The sequence below is a fragment of the Perognathus longimembris genome, chromosome 1 (assembly GCF_023159225.1).
Source record: "Perognathus longimembris pacificus isolate PPM17 chromosome 1, ASM2315922v1, whole genome shotgun sequence".
Classification (NCBI taxonomy): domain Eukaryota; kingdom Metazoa; phylum Chordata; class Mammalia; order Rodentia; family Heteromyidae; genus Perognathus; species Perognathus longimembris.
In genome coordinates, this window is record NC_063161.1 from 119,072,982 (window position 1) to 119,090,482 (window position 17,501).

Genomic DNA, 17,501 nt, shown 5'->3' on the forward strand with positions numbered 1-17,501 from the left:
CACTCACATAGCAAAACATCCAAACCTCAGTCTGGTAATGCTGAATGTTCATGAGGAGTTGCCTGCCATTGCTAGGATTATAGTATTCTTTTCACATCCCGCCCCATCTGATGTTTAGAGACAGACCATAACCCTGCCACCTTTCTCCTGCAGGCCTGTGAGCACCCAGAACTGCTGGTCAGAGGCCTGCAGCGTACACTGGAGAGTCAGTCTGTGGACCCTGTGCACAGCGACCTGTGGCAACTATGGCTTCCAGTCCCGGCGGGTAGAGTGTGTGCATGTCCGCACCAACAAGGCCGTGCCTGAGCACCTGTGCTCCTGGGGGCCCCGCCCTGCCAACTGGCAGCGCTGCAACATCACCCCATGTGAAAACAGTACGTTCCAATCCCAAAGAACATTCTGCAAATTCCCCACGGGGCATCGGGTGCAGAGGGCAGTCCCTGAAACTGAACCTCAACCCGGGGTATTGGATCAGGTTCCCCAAGGATTGTGAGTTGAGTGTTTTCAGTGGGGTACATGGGTGGACATGTGTAGGCCACAAGAAATGGTATGGTGTGCCCCCCCAAGGGCTTCCACAGTCTCCACCCGGGCCCTGAGATTACCAAGTGCTGTTGGCCAAGTGCTGAATGAAATCAGCCTCCAGCTCACCTGCAGTCAGACTGTTGGTTGCCACAGGGGATGACATACAATGGTCCACAGGGACCAAGCTACTAAAGAGAAAGCACTGTTAACACTGAAGAAGCATGCAGAGAGCCTCAAGCTCAGCTGGCTTTGCACCCACCACTGTTCTGCTTCTCACCGACCAAGGACCTGCTGATCACCTCCCTCCTCCCCAGCCCAGGGGCCTCCGCGGAACTGGGCAGGAGGCCACAGCTCTGGGATGTGATTTTTGCTATTCCCTCTTCCCTCAACTCTGGAGCCTTCACAGCCCTACACACAAAATAATTATATTCCAGTTGGGTAGAGATCCATTTTCTCTTTTTTAGAACCCCAAGCCTAAGTTAGAGGTATTTCCCCACAAGGAAGAATATAAATGTTGACAGAAAGAATAGGAAATAAAAGGGAAATATGACAGTGTATTTTTCCTCACACTGATCTTCATTAAGCAATAAATTGCCAGCACTGAGGCAGATGCCCTATAGGCACTTGGCCTATTCCATTTCAGACGCTTGTGGCAGGGATGAGCTTTGTACTCTGGTGTACTACTGACCCATGTTCGAGTCAGAGGCACACCACATTCAGAGAGAATCAGTGCAATGCAAGCCGTTAAGACACTGACAAGATGGGATTGGAGGCATGGTTCAGTTGGGAGAGTGCCAGCCAATGAGCAAAAGCACCAGGTACAGAGTTAGAATCCTAGTCACAGACCAAAAGGAAAAGATATTTACCAGTCAACCTATACCAAGTTTAAGAACCATCTAGTCTGAACCAATACTAAACTGGAACAGTATAGTGTACTTAAGAGCTGGTAGGTTGAAGAATTAGGGAAATTTAAGTCGAGGATACAAGGAAAGCTTCACAGAATAAGCAAAGCCCAAGTGCCTAGAGCTGAGGGCCTCAAACTAGAGCTTTACCGGCATGCTCTCTCAACATGGAGCAGAGCCCAGTCCTTCTGGGAACCATCTCAAGAGGGAGGGTCACTTCTAAAACACCAAGATCCCATGGGAAAAGGCAAGCAAGGAGATGAAGTCATCCCAAGGGGAGAGGAGAAATAAGATCAGAAAGTTGGAGTCTGCTATCAGAAGGAAGCGGGTAGAAACTGTCCTGCTTTTGGCAGCCTGGGGTGGCAAATATCTGCGCTCTGCCAGGGCGAAGGCTGTCCAGAGGGGCTGGAGAGCAGTAGCAAAGGCATACTGCACACCTGGCACCCCAGCAATGGTCCCCGTCGGTTAGCCTCTGTTTCACATCTCCTTTCTGTCCCCTTCCCCACCTCCTGCTTTCCCAGCCGAGTGCAGAGACACCACCAGGTACTGCGAGAAGGTGAAACAGCTGAAACTCTGCCAACTCAGCCAGTTCAAATCTCGCTGCTGTGGAACTTGTGGCAAAGCGTGAAGACAGGGCACGGGGAAGAACTCTACCCTTGCCAACCCCACAGGACTCACGCAACCACCTGGGACAGAATAATGCTTTCTCTGTTTTATTTATTTATTTGCCCCTCCCTCGCACACCCCCACTTCCACCCCCACCCCTAAGGACCTCAACATGTTTTCTCTGTCAGGTCGCTGGAGGACAGTGTTGGGAAAGGGAAAGGACAGATGGGTACAGGAAGTCACAGAGCCTGCCAGGCGCCCAGTAGCTGCAGCAGCACCCTTTGTGGAGACAACTTTCTCCCAATGGAGAGCTCAAAGTGACCAAGAAAGAGGAAGCCATAGCCCCTACAGACTAGGAGAGCCAGGCAAAGGCAGGGTTGGTGCAAACAATAGACATCAGCTGTGTCTTTCCTAGAAGTTGAGGCAGAAGTGTTGCTCTTTTCCCTCCTCCTCCTCTGATCCCTTGGCAATGGGGAAACCAAAGGGGAAATCAAAGGAAAGCAGCCCAGGACTCAATTCTTCTAAGGTAGAGGTGGGGGGGGGGGGGTGGAGACACAGTAGAGAAGGCGACCATAGATCAGAAGCAATAAAGAGGAAGATAATCAAAGCAGGCCTGGGCACAGAGATGCAGGAAATTAAGAAAGGAGGGAATGAACCGAATCAAAGGAAGTTTGTGTGTGCTCTTCAGGTGTGAGGAATCAGCAGGCAAGGAGGGACTTCCAGGGAGCTGCATGCAGCTTGCCTGACAGGTTGTAGCCCATGCATGCAACCCTCTTGGTTCAGTAAAGCTGTGCAACAATGTTCATTCAGAACCTTCTCAGCATGTCCATACCATACCTCCCATAGGGTGAAGGAAGAGTCTCCACTCCCCTCTCAGAATGAACTTGCTGCCTGTGCAGAATCAGCAAAGTCAGCAAGCAGTCAGCTTCCGGCTGCGGTTGCACAGCATGGCCATCCCCAACATCCCTTTATTTAAATCAAAGGTCCCCTAGCCCTGAACAAAATGCTGCTGTGGGCCAGGGGCGTTCCAAGCAGGCATGGACTGAGCTTTCTGCCTGAATAGCGTTTGCTGCTCCACTTAGGGCCAGGGACTGGGGTCCTTTGCTCAAAACTGATTCATTCATGAATTTGCCAGAGAGTATCTATTGAGTTGCAGCATCTGTTTCATACCACAGCTGACCAGAGAATAGAATAAAAGAACAGGTGTTGGTGTGCCCTGCCTAGTCAAACTATCACCCCTAGAATCTATAGGCCCTTCCTCTATCACTACATGAGCAGCAAATTGGGAAGGAAGCTATGGCAAAGCCAAAAAGTAGTTAAGGACTCCAAGAAAGTCCTGGAAGGCTTTTCAACCTATCCTCCCAACACAATGATATATTGTATTATTATTGTGTCAGAATTGGACATTCAACTACTCAGCAGGGAAAGCTGCACACATCTGTTATGGTAAAAAAAAATGGTTACAACAAAGTCAGACACAAAACAAAAACCTTGAGATGATTTTTGCAAATTGCTCATTCTGCATAGCAGAGTGCTAAGCAAGATCTTTGTGATTCCTCCCCAAGTAGTTTCCTTTAGTCAGCTGGGCAGTGCTAGCCATTTTCCCTCAGAGAAGCCATCCCTCACATATATACTCATGAAATGCCACTCACCCCAGGGCCACCACTAGCATCCGGGCTGCATTTTCCAGCCAGCCTGGAAGTAAAATTTGTGAGGAAGACACTGTTACGTTGTCTCTAGGCAGGCTATGGACAGTAGGGGGGGAGGGGGTTACTTTTTCTTCATTACAAAATAGGCTCTAAGAAATGCTAAAATCCAGTGTAATGTTTATTTAAAATAAAATAGAATGTCTTCTATGTATATCTTTTGTGAATATTTATTAGGATGTCTTGTATAAAAAAGTGCAATATTAATAATAATTGTACATTGTCATCCAGAAAAAAACAATATTGGGGAGAACTTTTTAAATTAACTTCCTGAAACTGTGTTCTTGTAAACTCGATGGTGATAATTTGTATTCTTCCTATTTTCAGAAGTTGGTGTTTAACTCTGGATCCATTAATCACTGTGTACAGAATACATTGTAAAAGCTAACACGGGACATTTGTGACAAAATAGTTATGCATGGAATGATGAAGAACAATTCCATACTACTAATGTGGCCAATTATTTCTTGTTTGATAGATATTGAAAAATGGTGGTCAATATTTACATTTCCTTAGGGGAAAAAAATACCATCATCTTACAGCTCTGCCATGTGTCAGGGTGTAGAGTTGGAAATGGGCTTCAGAGGGAGTTGGGGAGCCCTGGCTTGGGGTGGAAAACAGTGTGCTCTTTGCATGAGATGAATGTACATTTACTGTTTGTTCTGTGAATTGTGACTCAGCAGTACCACAGATTATTAGGGCTGCTGGATAAATGTGGAAGGAGGCACTTCCTCCTCTAAAACACAAAACTGTATTTATATTTTTTGTACAGATAATACAGCTTATTTATTTAAATCTGGTCGTTAAGAGTTTCTTTTTTTTTCAAATTTTTATTATCAAACTGATGTACAGAGAGGTTACAGTTTCATACGTTAGGCATTGGATACATTTCTTGTACTGTTTGTTACCTTGTCCCTCATACCCCCTCCCTTCTCCCCCTTTCCCTTCCCCCCCACTCCCGGAGGTGTTCAGTTCACTTACACCAAACAGTTTTGCAAGTATTGCTTTTGTAGTTGTTTCTCTTGGTCGTCAAGAGTTTCTCTTCAGCTCATCTTTCCCATTGGGTTTTGTGCTGAGGGGTGATTAAATTCCTGTCAAGTCAGTAGTTCCCAACCAATGATGTATATGTGGCTGAAATACAGTACCTGCAGTATTCAACTTTGATAGAAGCTGACGGCCCACACCTGGAAAGTACAGCTTTCTGTGTTTATACATATGGACACGGGCTGAGCGCTACCAAAGAAGATGACCAGGTAACTCATTTACAACCTTGTGTGGTAGGAAGGCAAGATTACAACAGCTTTAAGCCACAAGCAAGCAAAGGTTGTCATGGGAAACATTCAGACAGAACAGGTAATACTTTCTCTCCATCTCAGGCTTCCTGCAACAGAAATACACATATAGTATGAGACAATTATATGATAAAATATTTGATAGACATTATTACTAGAGGCTGACCTTTATAGATCACTACAATGGCCCAGTGGTTAACCCTATTTGCATATGGCCAGCTTGGCACAGACACTATTCTTCCCTGCTGCTTTCAGACTGGTAGATGCCAAGGGAGTCTTCCAAAACAGTGGTTGTTTTCTGCCCTAAAATCAACTCCTTTGCTCATTTGAGCTCCTAGTTTTCTGTTTTTAAAACATTGTAATAGAAAAATAGCTACAATAGGAAGTACAGGGGGAAAAAGGTGCCTTTGTAGAGACTTTCATGAAAGAACAGCATGTCCCAGGCCAGGATGATGTCCACACAGAAACTGTTGTAAGAGGACCAATCCCAGCCTGTTTTCTAGAGTTTCACCCAACATGTCACACTCCTGCTGAGCAGTGTGAAAATACCCCTGAAAGCTCTTCTTGACATTTTAATTCTATTCTACAAAAGTGAATATGTTGCTTTAGCAAAATATCCAATGATAGAACTATAAATACTCATGCCAGTCAGATGCCTGGCCCACACCTGTAATCCTAGCTACTCTGGAGGCTGAGAACTGAGGACAGTGATTTAGGAGCAATTTGGGAGACTCATCTCCAATTAAGTCACAGAAAAAGGCCAGAAGTAGTGCTGTGGTTCAACTGGTAGAGTGCTAGCCTTGAGCAAAAGGAGCTCAGGGGCAGTGCCCAGGACTAGAGTTCAAGCCTCAGGACTGGCAAAAATAAAAAATAAATACTCATACCCACAACCAAACAATGTCCTATAGCAGCCCCAGGTGGGAAGTGAGAGGAAGCCACAGATGCCAGAGAAAAAATCCAAGAAGATTCAATGAGAAGAGTTTAATAGAATGTATGGAGTTCTTTCCAGACTAAATCACAGACTTTGACAGAGAGAAAATATTCATTCCTACCAAGATTTCACTGACCACATTATGTTTTGTAACTTAACCACAGGCCAGAACTAGGGTTATAAGTCTGTGTGCTGAAGTCCTTGCTTACCTTCGTTAAGTGTCTAGGATTCTAAGTAAATCTGTAAGATCATTAAGATCAGAATGGTCAAGTTACCAAACTCATTCATTCATGCCTCAGCCTCTTCATATATAAAGGTAGAATACCTCACAAAGTATGGTTGTTTATGAGGAAAGTATTAATTTGTATTGAGAAAATATGAGAATACTGGCATATCACAGAAGCACTCATTAAATGTTAATTGCTATTATCATTATCATCCAAACTACCCTGGAAAGGCGGGGAGATGATGTACAAAGCTGACATTTTTACTATTTCTTGTCACCTTTGACACTTTTTTTGTTTCCATCTTTGATTCAGCAAGAAACTAGTCATTCTTTCAAAGCTCAATGCTACCCAATAGCATAAACAAGAAAGGCATTAGTACACCAAATTCCAAGTTCTGTATCTTAGAAAACAGGTCAGTCCATCTAGCTAACTCCCAGACTCACCAAAATTCAAACTTCCAGAAATACTTCTTGGACAAATGTGATCATCTCCATATACAGCTTAGTGTCAATTTAACATATTCAAATGTGGGCTGGGAATGTGGCTTAGTGGTAGAGTGCTCTCCTAGCATGCATGAAACCCTGGGTTCGATTCCTCAGCACCACATATACAGAAAAAGCCAGAAGTGGCACTGTGGCTCAAGTGGTAGAGTGCTAGCCTTGAGCAACAAGAAGCCAGGGACAGTGCTCAGGCCCTGAGTCAAGCCCCAGGACTGGCAAAAATTAAAAAAAAAACATATTCAAATGTACATATAACAACCATTTCTGTTGAGTTACCATAAAATGTAGAAAGGCACTCATTTGTGAGCAAATATACAAATAAAGTAAATGCTAAAATTAAGGGTATCTTACCAATGACTCACACCTATAGTTCTAGCTATTCAGGAAGCTGAGATCTGAGGACTATAGTTCAAAGTCAGCCCGTGCAGGAAAGTCCATGAGATGTCACACAAAAAAAAAATTTTTCAGAAGTAGAGGCATGGCTCAATGCTCAATTAGCACAGTTTCTCATGCTATTATCCCCTCAGTTCATCCTGAAAATAAACCCAAAGCAAGGATACAACTTTATTAATGATTCTAAGCTAGCATGAGATGAGTCTGTAAGTCTGATCTCAATAATGTGTCTGTAGGTCCCCAAAAGTAGTCAAGGTCATTCACATTAGGCAAGGATTTGTGGATAGGAGCCTGGGGAAATAACCTCGGGAAAATAGACCTATTCAGTGAATTCACCCACAGAGGTTACATTGGTAAGCAAAATGAAGTGCAAGTTTCTTAGTTTTGTCTCTCAGTTCCCTAACTCAGGCTGAGTATACATCACCTATGAGCTGAATAAAGGCCATTATTTACCTGTGTCACTTGCTACCAATTAGGAAAGTTCAATTCGAGATACAATCCTTGGAGTAAACAGCAAAGAATTGAATATACAGGTCTACTAGTCCTCCAGGTTTAATTACTGTTATTAATTCTCATCCACTCATCCTTCTACCTAGATATGTCTTTATAGGTAAAGTATGTACTTTTAGGTATGCCTTTATAGGTAAAGTATGTCTATTATCTTTGGCAACATTTCAGTTTCTTATCCATAGCACTAGATTTTCATTTGTTTTGTTGCCATCCCCAAACTGGAAAGAGGATATTGGTAAACAAGCCTTAGCTAACAAGAAGCAGTCTTGTCAAGTGAGAGTCACCTGGTCTCCATCAAGCACATGTGTCATGCCTCTGATAACACAACAAACAGCTGTCACTCACCTTTGTGTTTTCAAAAGGCAAAATTCATCTTCAACTAAGTATTTCCCAGGCTGCCCCTAAAGATATGGTTTATATATGTGTAAACAGAAGTTAAACGTGCAGTTTTATGTGAAGGAGAAGAAATCAGACAGTGGGGAATGGTTCTCCAGCTGAACATAAAGAATATTTGTTTAAGCAGGATGCTTAGGACCTGAGAGATTGTACAGCCAGCATTCATCCCAGAAGACATGCCTGGGAAATCTGCCTCCTCCACCAGGCTGCTCAGGGTTGACCTTACTATGAATCCCATGAAAGAGAATAGACAGGCTGTGAACAACTTAGTTGCTAGGCAAGCAACTCTAGGAAATCTTTAATGGACAAGGTCAGAAAATGATGAAGTATGTCATGGCCTTGGTTTTCTTCCCCTTGACCTCCCACAATCGTTTTTAAAATAGCAAAGAAAGGGTTAGGAAATGACTTGGCTGATATCAAAGGAGGATGATAAAGCTGTTCAGCCATTCACCCGTATGGTTCCATCCCGTAATTAGAGATCAGCCTATCACAATACCAGGTGTTGGACAGATGCCAGTTCTGTGAATTGAGGCACCTAATTTCTTCACCTGAAAGCAGGGATACTTAGCCTGAATGTTCCATCCCTACGTGCTGAAAGTTTGCCTTCACATTTGGGTCCAGCTGTGATGGAAAAGGACCAAAGTCCTCACTTCATCCTAGTGATTTTTCACTCTAGCACCCCTTCCTAAGGTTGTTTTTTTCCCTCTTCCACCACATTCCTTTCATTTCCTACAGTTCTTGCTAAGAACCAATTGTAGGCAAGAGGACACATGGTGAGAGCCCAGCCCCTTGCCTTTAAGAACCTCACGGGGCACAACCCACATCAAATGACAACACTCCAACTGAAAAGTCTCAGTTCTGGGCAATTTCCAGCTCATTTGGAGGTGTGTTTTTTTTTCATCTGGGGCTTTTGCAAGCTTCTGACTCTGCCCTGTAAGTCTGCTATGGTCTCCTCCAATCTACTTTTCACCAGCTTCAACTGTTATTTTCTCCACAAATACTTCAGTATAAACTCATGCTTATGTGAAAAAATAAGCTAAATTTACAAGCTAGATGTAGTTAACTTCAAGATGTCCAATCACAAATCCACACTTATTAGTAGCCACTGAAGTAGGCAGAACTACCTTGCTTTACTCCACAGAAGAGGCCTGCTGGCTATCCGGAACCAAAATGTCCTACCCTTTTCATCCCTAATCGCTCTAGGTGGCAACTCTGTCTAATAGTCCTTCAGGATGAAACTTCTAGAGTTATACTTGATTTCACCTCACAGCTCCACTTGGTCTGTCTTAGAAATAGCTCCAGAATATGACTTTTTCATGACCTTTTCTACCCACCAGAGGTGAGCCTGCATCATGCTTAAGAGAAAAATATGCAGGAGGCTCCCCTCTAGGCCTTGCTTCAGGCAGGCTCCCTACAGCCCGCTCCAGCAGTCAGGATGGCCACAGTGACAACCTTCACACAAACCAGGCCTTGGTACTTCCCAGCTCCACCTTGACATTAGCTCCCCTTGACTGGCCTCCTTTCTACGCAGAAATATGCCCACCTCAGGGCTTTGCTCTAATTCTTCCCCAATATCCTCTTGGCCTCCTCCTTCAAACATCTCAAATCTCACCCTCTCACTGTGGTCCTTCCTGGCCACTTCATTAGCTACAACTTATGAGTCTCTGAGCTCCCAGACCACTTTATCTTGATTACATTTTCCTATACATTGTCTTGTGACATATTATATATGTATTAAGCTTATTGCTTATGTTCATTATTTAATTTATATATTATTATACATAAGTGTTCATTGCTTATTAAACATATTGATTATGAATGTTTTTCCCTTCCACTATAGACCTAGTTCCACAAAGACAGAATCTGAATCTGGTCCAAAGCAGCCACAATCAAGCCTGGTACCCAATGTGCATCTTAGGAATGAATAAATGAGTGAGGGTACTTACAGAGGATTGGATGGGTAGAAGGAAAGGATGGGGCAAAAGTACAGGCAATGCTAAGCAGCCTCCCATCCATCTCAATGACAAGAGCTAAGATGGGGTGGAGACCAGGGTATAGGATATAAGCATACGGAAGAGGAGAAGACATTTGTAGCAGAACATAGAAGACAAGGATTGAGTCATCACCCAAAACATGACAGGCAGCAGAAACCAACATCAAGAACATGCTACTGAGCATCTGAGGTCATCTGGGGGTGAGGAAAGGGAATACCAAGGGGAAGACTGTGTGGAGGGTGACAGCTGGCCCAGGAGGCTGGCAGAGGGCTTCACAAGCCAGAGAAGGACATTGGGACTAGCCTCAGTCAGGTGATCTCTTGGGCCCAAGGCAAATGAAGATGGAGGATTTGTGGAATTTTCCCAAGCCTGTTAGTCAAGAAGATAAAACTCCCTAAACAGCATCATCATTTGGGTTTTTATAATAAGACCAATACAGTAAATGTGACTGTATATGACAAAAACCACAAAATAAACATACCTTTACCCCCTCCATAAATTCCAAGAAACCGCTTTCCAGAGTGCAGAGAATCTTGTCTAAAATGATTAATGTTTTCCAACCAAAAACTTACAAAATTAGATATCCCTTCAAAAAATCTCCAACTCCTTAAAAAAAATCTCCAACTCCTTGATATAATTATTCCTTCTCATATATTATAAGAAAATGGGTGGTATATAAAGAAATCCTAGTGCCATCTAACCAGTGTGTGTGTGTGTGTGTGTGTGTGTGTGTGTGTGTGTGTGTTCATAAAGGATTACTAAGTTTAGATGACTTCTACTGGATCTCTTTCCCTCCTATCCTCTCTCTCTCTCTCTCATACACTAATATAATCTCTCACACAGAGCTACATACTCGAAGTTGTTCTATCAACACATTTATGGAAGTCACATCCTACAGACTCCATTCCTTTAAAAAGCATCCCAAGGCTCATTCTTTAACCTCAGTCTGAATAGCCTTTGCACCCTAAGTTTAACACTTCCCTTCTTCCATGGTACCATTTTCAAACTTTTTACCCCTCACAAGTTTGTTTTACATATTTCTTCTAATCCTGTGAGGATGTTGCCAGGTTGCTTAACCTCTCTGCACCTCATTTGCCTGTCTGTCTTGTTCACTGGGTAAGTACCAACAGAGGGGGGTTGATCATAATGAATGTGATGAAATGAACTGAGGCTTCCACACTCTGCAGAGTGCTACATAGGGAAGAAGTGAGTCTGTAGTCCAACTCAGATGAACTTTCCCAGACTCCCTTTGTCCTGGCTGCACCTAACTTCTCATTTATCAAGAAGCCTTGCAATCTCAATGGGCAATGGTTGGGATATTTCAACACTAAGCATTGACCCTGAGGCACTGCAGGATCCGATGAGGTTTCTGAATCATCAAAGCCTGAACTACATGTTTGCGTGGCATGTGTATTTTATTGTCTTCCAAACTTGAAAAATTTATGATGAGTACTTGGCAGTATTTTTCAATGTGTGTTCCAATATGTTTTACACAATAAAAAGGACTTATTGTCAGAGTTTAAAAATGTTTCTGCCTGTTCAGCATTCATTCTTTCCTTCCCTGGAAACTACATTTCAGTTTCCTTTGGGGACCAGCCTACCGCTAACTCTCTTGTTCATGTTATCCACAAGGGCTCACCCCATACACTGGCCCAGGAGTGGACCTGAGCTCAGGCCTGAGCAATAAGTATCTTCTATTACCACTGTGATCAGCTCAAGAATCAGTATGAGACTCAAGCCAGCAAGAGACTCAGCTCTGGTATATGTTCTGGAACCACTGAGATTGCTAGTGAGGAGGAGATAGGTCATCTTAGAATCACCCCATGGACAAGGCCCACCTTGGAAGAAAACACAGGGGGGAATGGCAAAGATGAAAACCAAGATCTCATCATCTTCATTGCATCCAACTAATCAACAGATAGACTTTCCAATAATTGCTCCAACCAATAGGGTTTTTTTTGTTTTTTGCTTAAGTACTTATTATTGCAAGAACGCTCTTACATTAGGTTACACAGTTAAAATTTGTTGACACTAGGACTTGGTAAAGATTTCAGAATATTAACATGCAATATGGATGTGTATCAAGAGGCTATATATGAGGCATTCCCCAAACTTGTGTATCTAATGAACTTTTCCTTTTTGAAGACTATTATCATAGGGCTTGTAACCCACAGAACACCTTGGAAAGCCCAATGCATATTACCTATAGGTTAACCCAATATTAAAATCCTGCACGTCCCCATTCCCTTATTATTCTGGATAAATGAGACAAAGGGGAGTTCATTTATCCAACACTGTTGATGCATTTTTCCAGCCTTTAAAAATGGATGTGTGTAATTTTTTATTCATTTTACTAAATTGAGGTCATAAGCACAAACCATAGTATATTTTTCCAGACTTAATAAAATATGTGTGCAGATATACAGACTTGTCTTTATTATATCAGGGTCATAATTCTTGAACTGCAATAGTTTTGAATTCTCCACTTAAAAAAATATTTTTGGCTACAAGTATCACTGCCAAGCTGTCAATTTCCTAGCAATAAGTCCTCATACTCATTTTTGGGCATAACACAAGAGAAACTCACTGAAATTGTGTGTATGTGTTGTTTTTTTTGTCAGTTGTGGGGCTTGAACTCAGGGCCTAGACACTGTCCCTGGCCTCTTTTGCTCAAGGCTAGCACTCTATCACTTTGAGCCACAGCACCACTTTCAGTTTCCTGAGGGTTAGTTGGAGATAAGAGTTTCACAGACTTTCCTGCCTGGGCTAGCTTTGAACCATGATCCTCAGATCTCAGCCTCCTGAGTAGCTAGGATTACAGACGTGAACCACCCAATGCCTGGCTAATTGTGTGTTCCTTTTTATTTATTTATTTATTTTTTTGCCAGTCCTGGGGCTTGGACTCAGGGCCTGAGCACTGTCCCTGGCTTCTTTTTGCTCAAGGCTAGCACTCTGCCACTTGAGTCACAGCGCCACTTCTGGCCGTTTTCTATATATGTGGTGCTGGGGAATTGAACCCAGGGCCTCATGTATACGGGGCAAGCACTCTTGCCACTAGGCCATATCCCCAGCCCCTGTGTGTTCCTTTTTAAAGAGGCCAATGTGTTCATCATGAGAGCCAGGGCAGTGAGGATACATAAGTACCTCAGGTTCTATACATGAAATTCAGGTCAATGATAATTTTGGCACTTCAAAGGCTATTTCTTTCCAGGTTCCTGCCTTGGGCTTAAACAGATAACAATTTCAAAGAACCTTTGAATATGGAAAGGATTGTAATACTTAGGCCAAGGAAAGAAACACTCCATCTTGATACAAAGCATCAAACTCCACTTTGAATGTGTAAAATGAAAAGCTTTTATGTTTTCTACACCCAGGAGAACCCATAGGCAAAAAAAAAATTCCATTTCTTAGTTTATAAGTCATCCATTGGCACGACTGTCGAATTTTAGTCATTTTTCAGGTATTTTGTCTGCCTATAACTCAAGTCGCTGTTTGCCTGTTTAAAGAGTATTTGTAAGGCTCCCTGCTTTGTGCTTCTATAATGGGATGGATGGGGATTTGAGACTGTGGGTTGATGACTAAGCTCCCCTCTGTTGTGGAAAACATAGCCTTGCCCCCGAGCGGGAAGGCAGGGTTACAGGCAGACAGACTAGTTATTGGGGGCAGTGAAGATTCAAAAAACTCAGAGCAGTCTACAGTCAGAGGAATGGAAATTTTCTGGACCTTTTGGTTAGCATCAAGCTGAATTGGCAGTCATACTTTGAGGCTTGGCCAGGAAAAGGCATCAAGACTCCTTATGTTCACATCTAAAACTGCAGTGGGCAAGGACTACAGGCATCTGTGGCCTACGATCTGACTTAAGGTGGAACCCAGTATAGCAACCTGATGCCACAACCCTGATGCCTTTTGCAGAATCCAGAGCACATATTCTGGAAGGTACATAAGCTTCTGGGCTCCCACTGTACCCCCAAAGCAAGGAAGAATCAAACACCTGCTCAGGCAACCATGTGCAATGTCAGTGCCTGCTCTGCCAAAGAAAATACTCCTGCCTGCCCCTCAACCCCAGCATCTATGCTGAGAAAGGCTTTTGTCTTCCTATGTGGAGGCCTACTAGCATATGTGGGCTTAGTTGATGGCCTGTGGGCTAGGGAGCCTATTAATTTGCAGTTAAGATTGTGCATACCCCCAACTATCCCACGTGCTTCCTTTTGACAAATACATAGCAGAATGTCACTGGGAGAAAAGGGATCCTTCCAGCTCCTCTTCCAGATGGGTCACTTTGGAAACCATGCCCCCATCCCGTTAGCATTGTGCTTGCATTAGGAGTAGAAGCTTCTAAGCTGTGCTTACTGGGTATATTTCAAACAATTCCAGACTAAGGAAAAGCTATAATGGAAAGTCATTTAGAAGATACTACATGACAGCAAAACCCTAAGACAGAGCATCAACTGACTGCTCCGCTGGTCTCCCCCAGCACAAGCCCCAGCTAGGACAGCTACCCTATCTCTGCTCAGTTGAAGGCCAAACCTGAATCCCTGGTGATGTCTGAGAGTACCAAGGAGAAGGGCAGGACTGGGGGTGTGATGAGAGGGGGGATTGTGGCTGAACAGCTCTGGGGAATGGCCTGGGGTTGAAGGTTAGTGCTGCTCCCTTCACCTATAAACAGTCAATGGCCTGGTTCTTTGTTATTATTATCTTTAAGTAGTTATGCAAAGGAGTTGCCATTTATCAAAGCAGTTTATGAATACAGTACATCTTGATCACTGTCATCATTTTCAACATTATCACCCACTCCTTCCCTTACTTATCTGAATTTTAGGTTATGTGTTGAATGTTTTGCCTTTTAACAAAGCAGATTATGTGTACAATGCATCTTGATCAGGGTCACCACTGCAACATCTTCACCTCCCTTCCACCCACCTCTTCCTTTTTATTTCTCAATTCTGTGGTATAGACAATGAATTCTTGTCTACATTCCTATCCTTTGCCCTCTTCATTCTACTCTCTTCTTTTGCCCCCTCCCTACCCTTTCACGGGCATTCATTTTCTGGTACTTATTTTGTTGGGCTTTGACTTAAGTATACATATATATGTATATATATACATATATATTATCAAACTGAATTACAGAGAGGTTACAGTTTCATACATTAGGCATTGGATACATTTCTTGTACTGTTTGTTACCTTGTCCCTCATTCCCCCCTCCCCCCTCCCTCATTCCCTTCCCCCTACCCAACCACGAGTTGTTCAGTTGTTCAGTTCATTTTCATCAAACAGTTTGTAAGTATTGCTTTTGTAGTTGTTTGTCTTTTTTTACCGTGTCTCTCGATTTTGGTATTCCCTTCCAATTTCCTGGTTCTAATACCAATATACCTGGTTTCCAATATACTCAGATAAGATACAGAGATAGTGTAGGTACAACCACAGGAAGGTGATACAGGAATATCATCAATAATAGAGGCTACAGTTACATATGGCACGTTGAAAGTATTTACAACTGTGATATAACAATCATTTCCATAACATGGAGTTCATTTCACTTAGCATTATCTTATGTGTTCATAAGGGTATAGCTATTGGGCTCCTGTGATCCTCTGCTGTGACTTGCCTAAACCTGTGCTAATTATTCCCTATAAAGGAGACCATAGAGTCCATGTTTCTTTGGGTCTGGCTCACTTCACTTAGTATAACTTTTTCCAACTACAGAGCTTCTGCAGAGCAAAGGACATAGCTCGCAAGATAAACAGAAAGCCCACAGATTGGGAGAAGATCTTTACCAGTCATTCAACAGACAAAAGCCTCATATCTAAAATATATGCAGAACTAAAAAAATTACCTTCTTCCAAAACAAAACTGCAAAGAACCAATAGCCCCCTCATCAAGTTGGCTAGAGACTTAAAAAGAGACTTCTCTGATGAGGAAATGAGAATGGCCAAGAGACATATGAAAAAGTGCTCTACATCACTGGCCATAAAAGAAATGCAAATCAAAACAACATTGAGATTCCATCTCACCCCAGTAAGAATGTCATATATCAAGAAAACTAACAATAACAACTTTTGGAGGAGATGTGGCCAAAAGGGAACCCTACTTCATTGTTGGTGGGAATGTAAACTGGTTCAGCCACTCTGGCAAGCGGTATGAAGATTCCTCAGAAGGCTAAACATAGAGCTCCCCTATGACCCAGCAGCCCCACTTTTGGGAATCTATCAAAAAGACCACAAACAAGAACACACTAAAGCCACCAGCACAGCAATGTTCATCGCAGCACAATTTGTCATAGCTAGAATCTGGAACCAACCCAGATGCCCCTCAGTAGATGAGTGGATCAGGAAAATGTGGTACATATACACAATGGAATTTTATCCCTCTATCAGAAAGAATGACATTGTCCCATTTGTAACAAAATGGAAGGACTTGGAAAAAAATTGTACTAAGTGAAGTGAGCCAGACCCAAAGAAACATGGACTCTATGGTCTTCCTCATAGGGAATAATTAGCACAGGTTTAAGCTAGTCACAGCAGGGGATCACAAGAGCCTAATAGCTATACCCCTATGAATGCATAAGATAATGCTAAGTGAAGTGAATTCCATGTTATGGAAACGAGTGATATATCACTGTTGTAATTACTTTCAACATACCATGTGAAACCGTAGCTTCTATTGTTGATGATCCTCTTGTATCCCCTTCCTGCGGTTGTACCTGCACTATCACTGTATCTTATCTGAGTACATTGGAAACTGTATATACTGGTATTAGCACTAGGAAAGTGAAAGGGAATACCAAAATTGAGAGACACAGGATAAAAAGACAAACGACTACAAAAGCAATACTTGCAAAACTGTTCGGTGTAAACCAACTGAACAACTCAGGGGGGGAGAGGGAAAGGGGGAGGGGGGAGGGGGGAATGAGGGAGGAGGTAACAAACAGTACAAGAAATGTATCCAATGCCTAATGTATGAAACTGTAACCTCTCTATACATCACTTTGGCAATAAATAAGAAAAAAAATGTAAAAAATAAATAAATAAATAAAATAAAAAAACAATGAAAGACTTCTTTTTTTCCATATCTTGGCGTTCATTTCACTTACTATCATCTTATAAGATTATATGTACATGGCTATTGAGCTATTGTGATCCTCTGCTAGGACTATCCTAGACATATACTAATTATTACCTATGAGAGAAACCATAGACTCTGTTTCTTTGTGTCTAGCTCACTGCACTTAATATAGTTTTTTCCAAGTCTTTCCATTTCCTTATGAATGGGGTAATGGCATTCTTTCTGATGAAAGCATAGAATTCTATTATGTATATTACCACAATTTCTTTCTTGATCCATTCATCTACTGAAGGACATTTGGTTGATTCCATATTTTAGCTGTGGTAATAATGCTACAATGAATATAGTTGTAGCTTTAGTATGGCCTTCTTTGTGATCCTTTGGGTAAATGCCTAGAAGTAGGGATAGCTGGGTCATAGGGGAGCTGTATGTTTTTAGCCTTTTGATGAACCTCC

The 17,501-nt window shown here is 42.6% G+C and overlaps 1 protein-coding gene across 4 annotated transcripts in view; it reads left to right on the forward strand.

Annotated features, from left to right (window-relative positions):
- The window catches only part of Adamtsl1 (ADAMTS like 1), a 361,048-nt gene extending 356,525 nt beyond the window's left edge, over positions 1–4,523 (forward strand). For 2 of the 4 annotated variants that reach the window (XM_048356028.1, XM_048356183.1), the window contains 2 exons: positions 154–374; positions 1,946–4,523. In XM_048356028.1, coding sequence (XP_048211985.1) covers positions 154–374; positions 1,946–2,052 — 328 coding nt within the window. In that variant the 3' untranslated portion in view covers positions 2,053–4,523. Of the gene's footprint in view, positions 1–153 lie in introns of all 4 variants that reach the window. The other 2 variants (XM_048355943.1, XM_048356104.1) reach the window with 1 other exon arrangement.
- Positions 4,524–17,501: the final 12,978 nt, after the last annotated feature.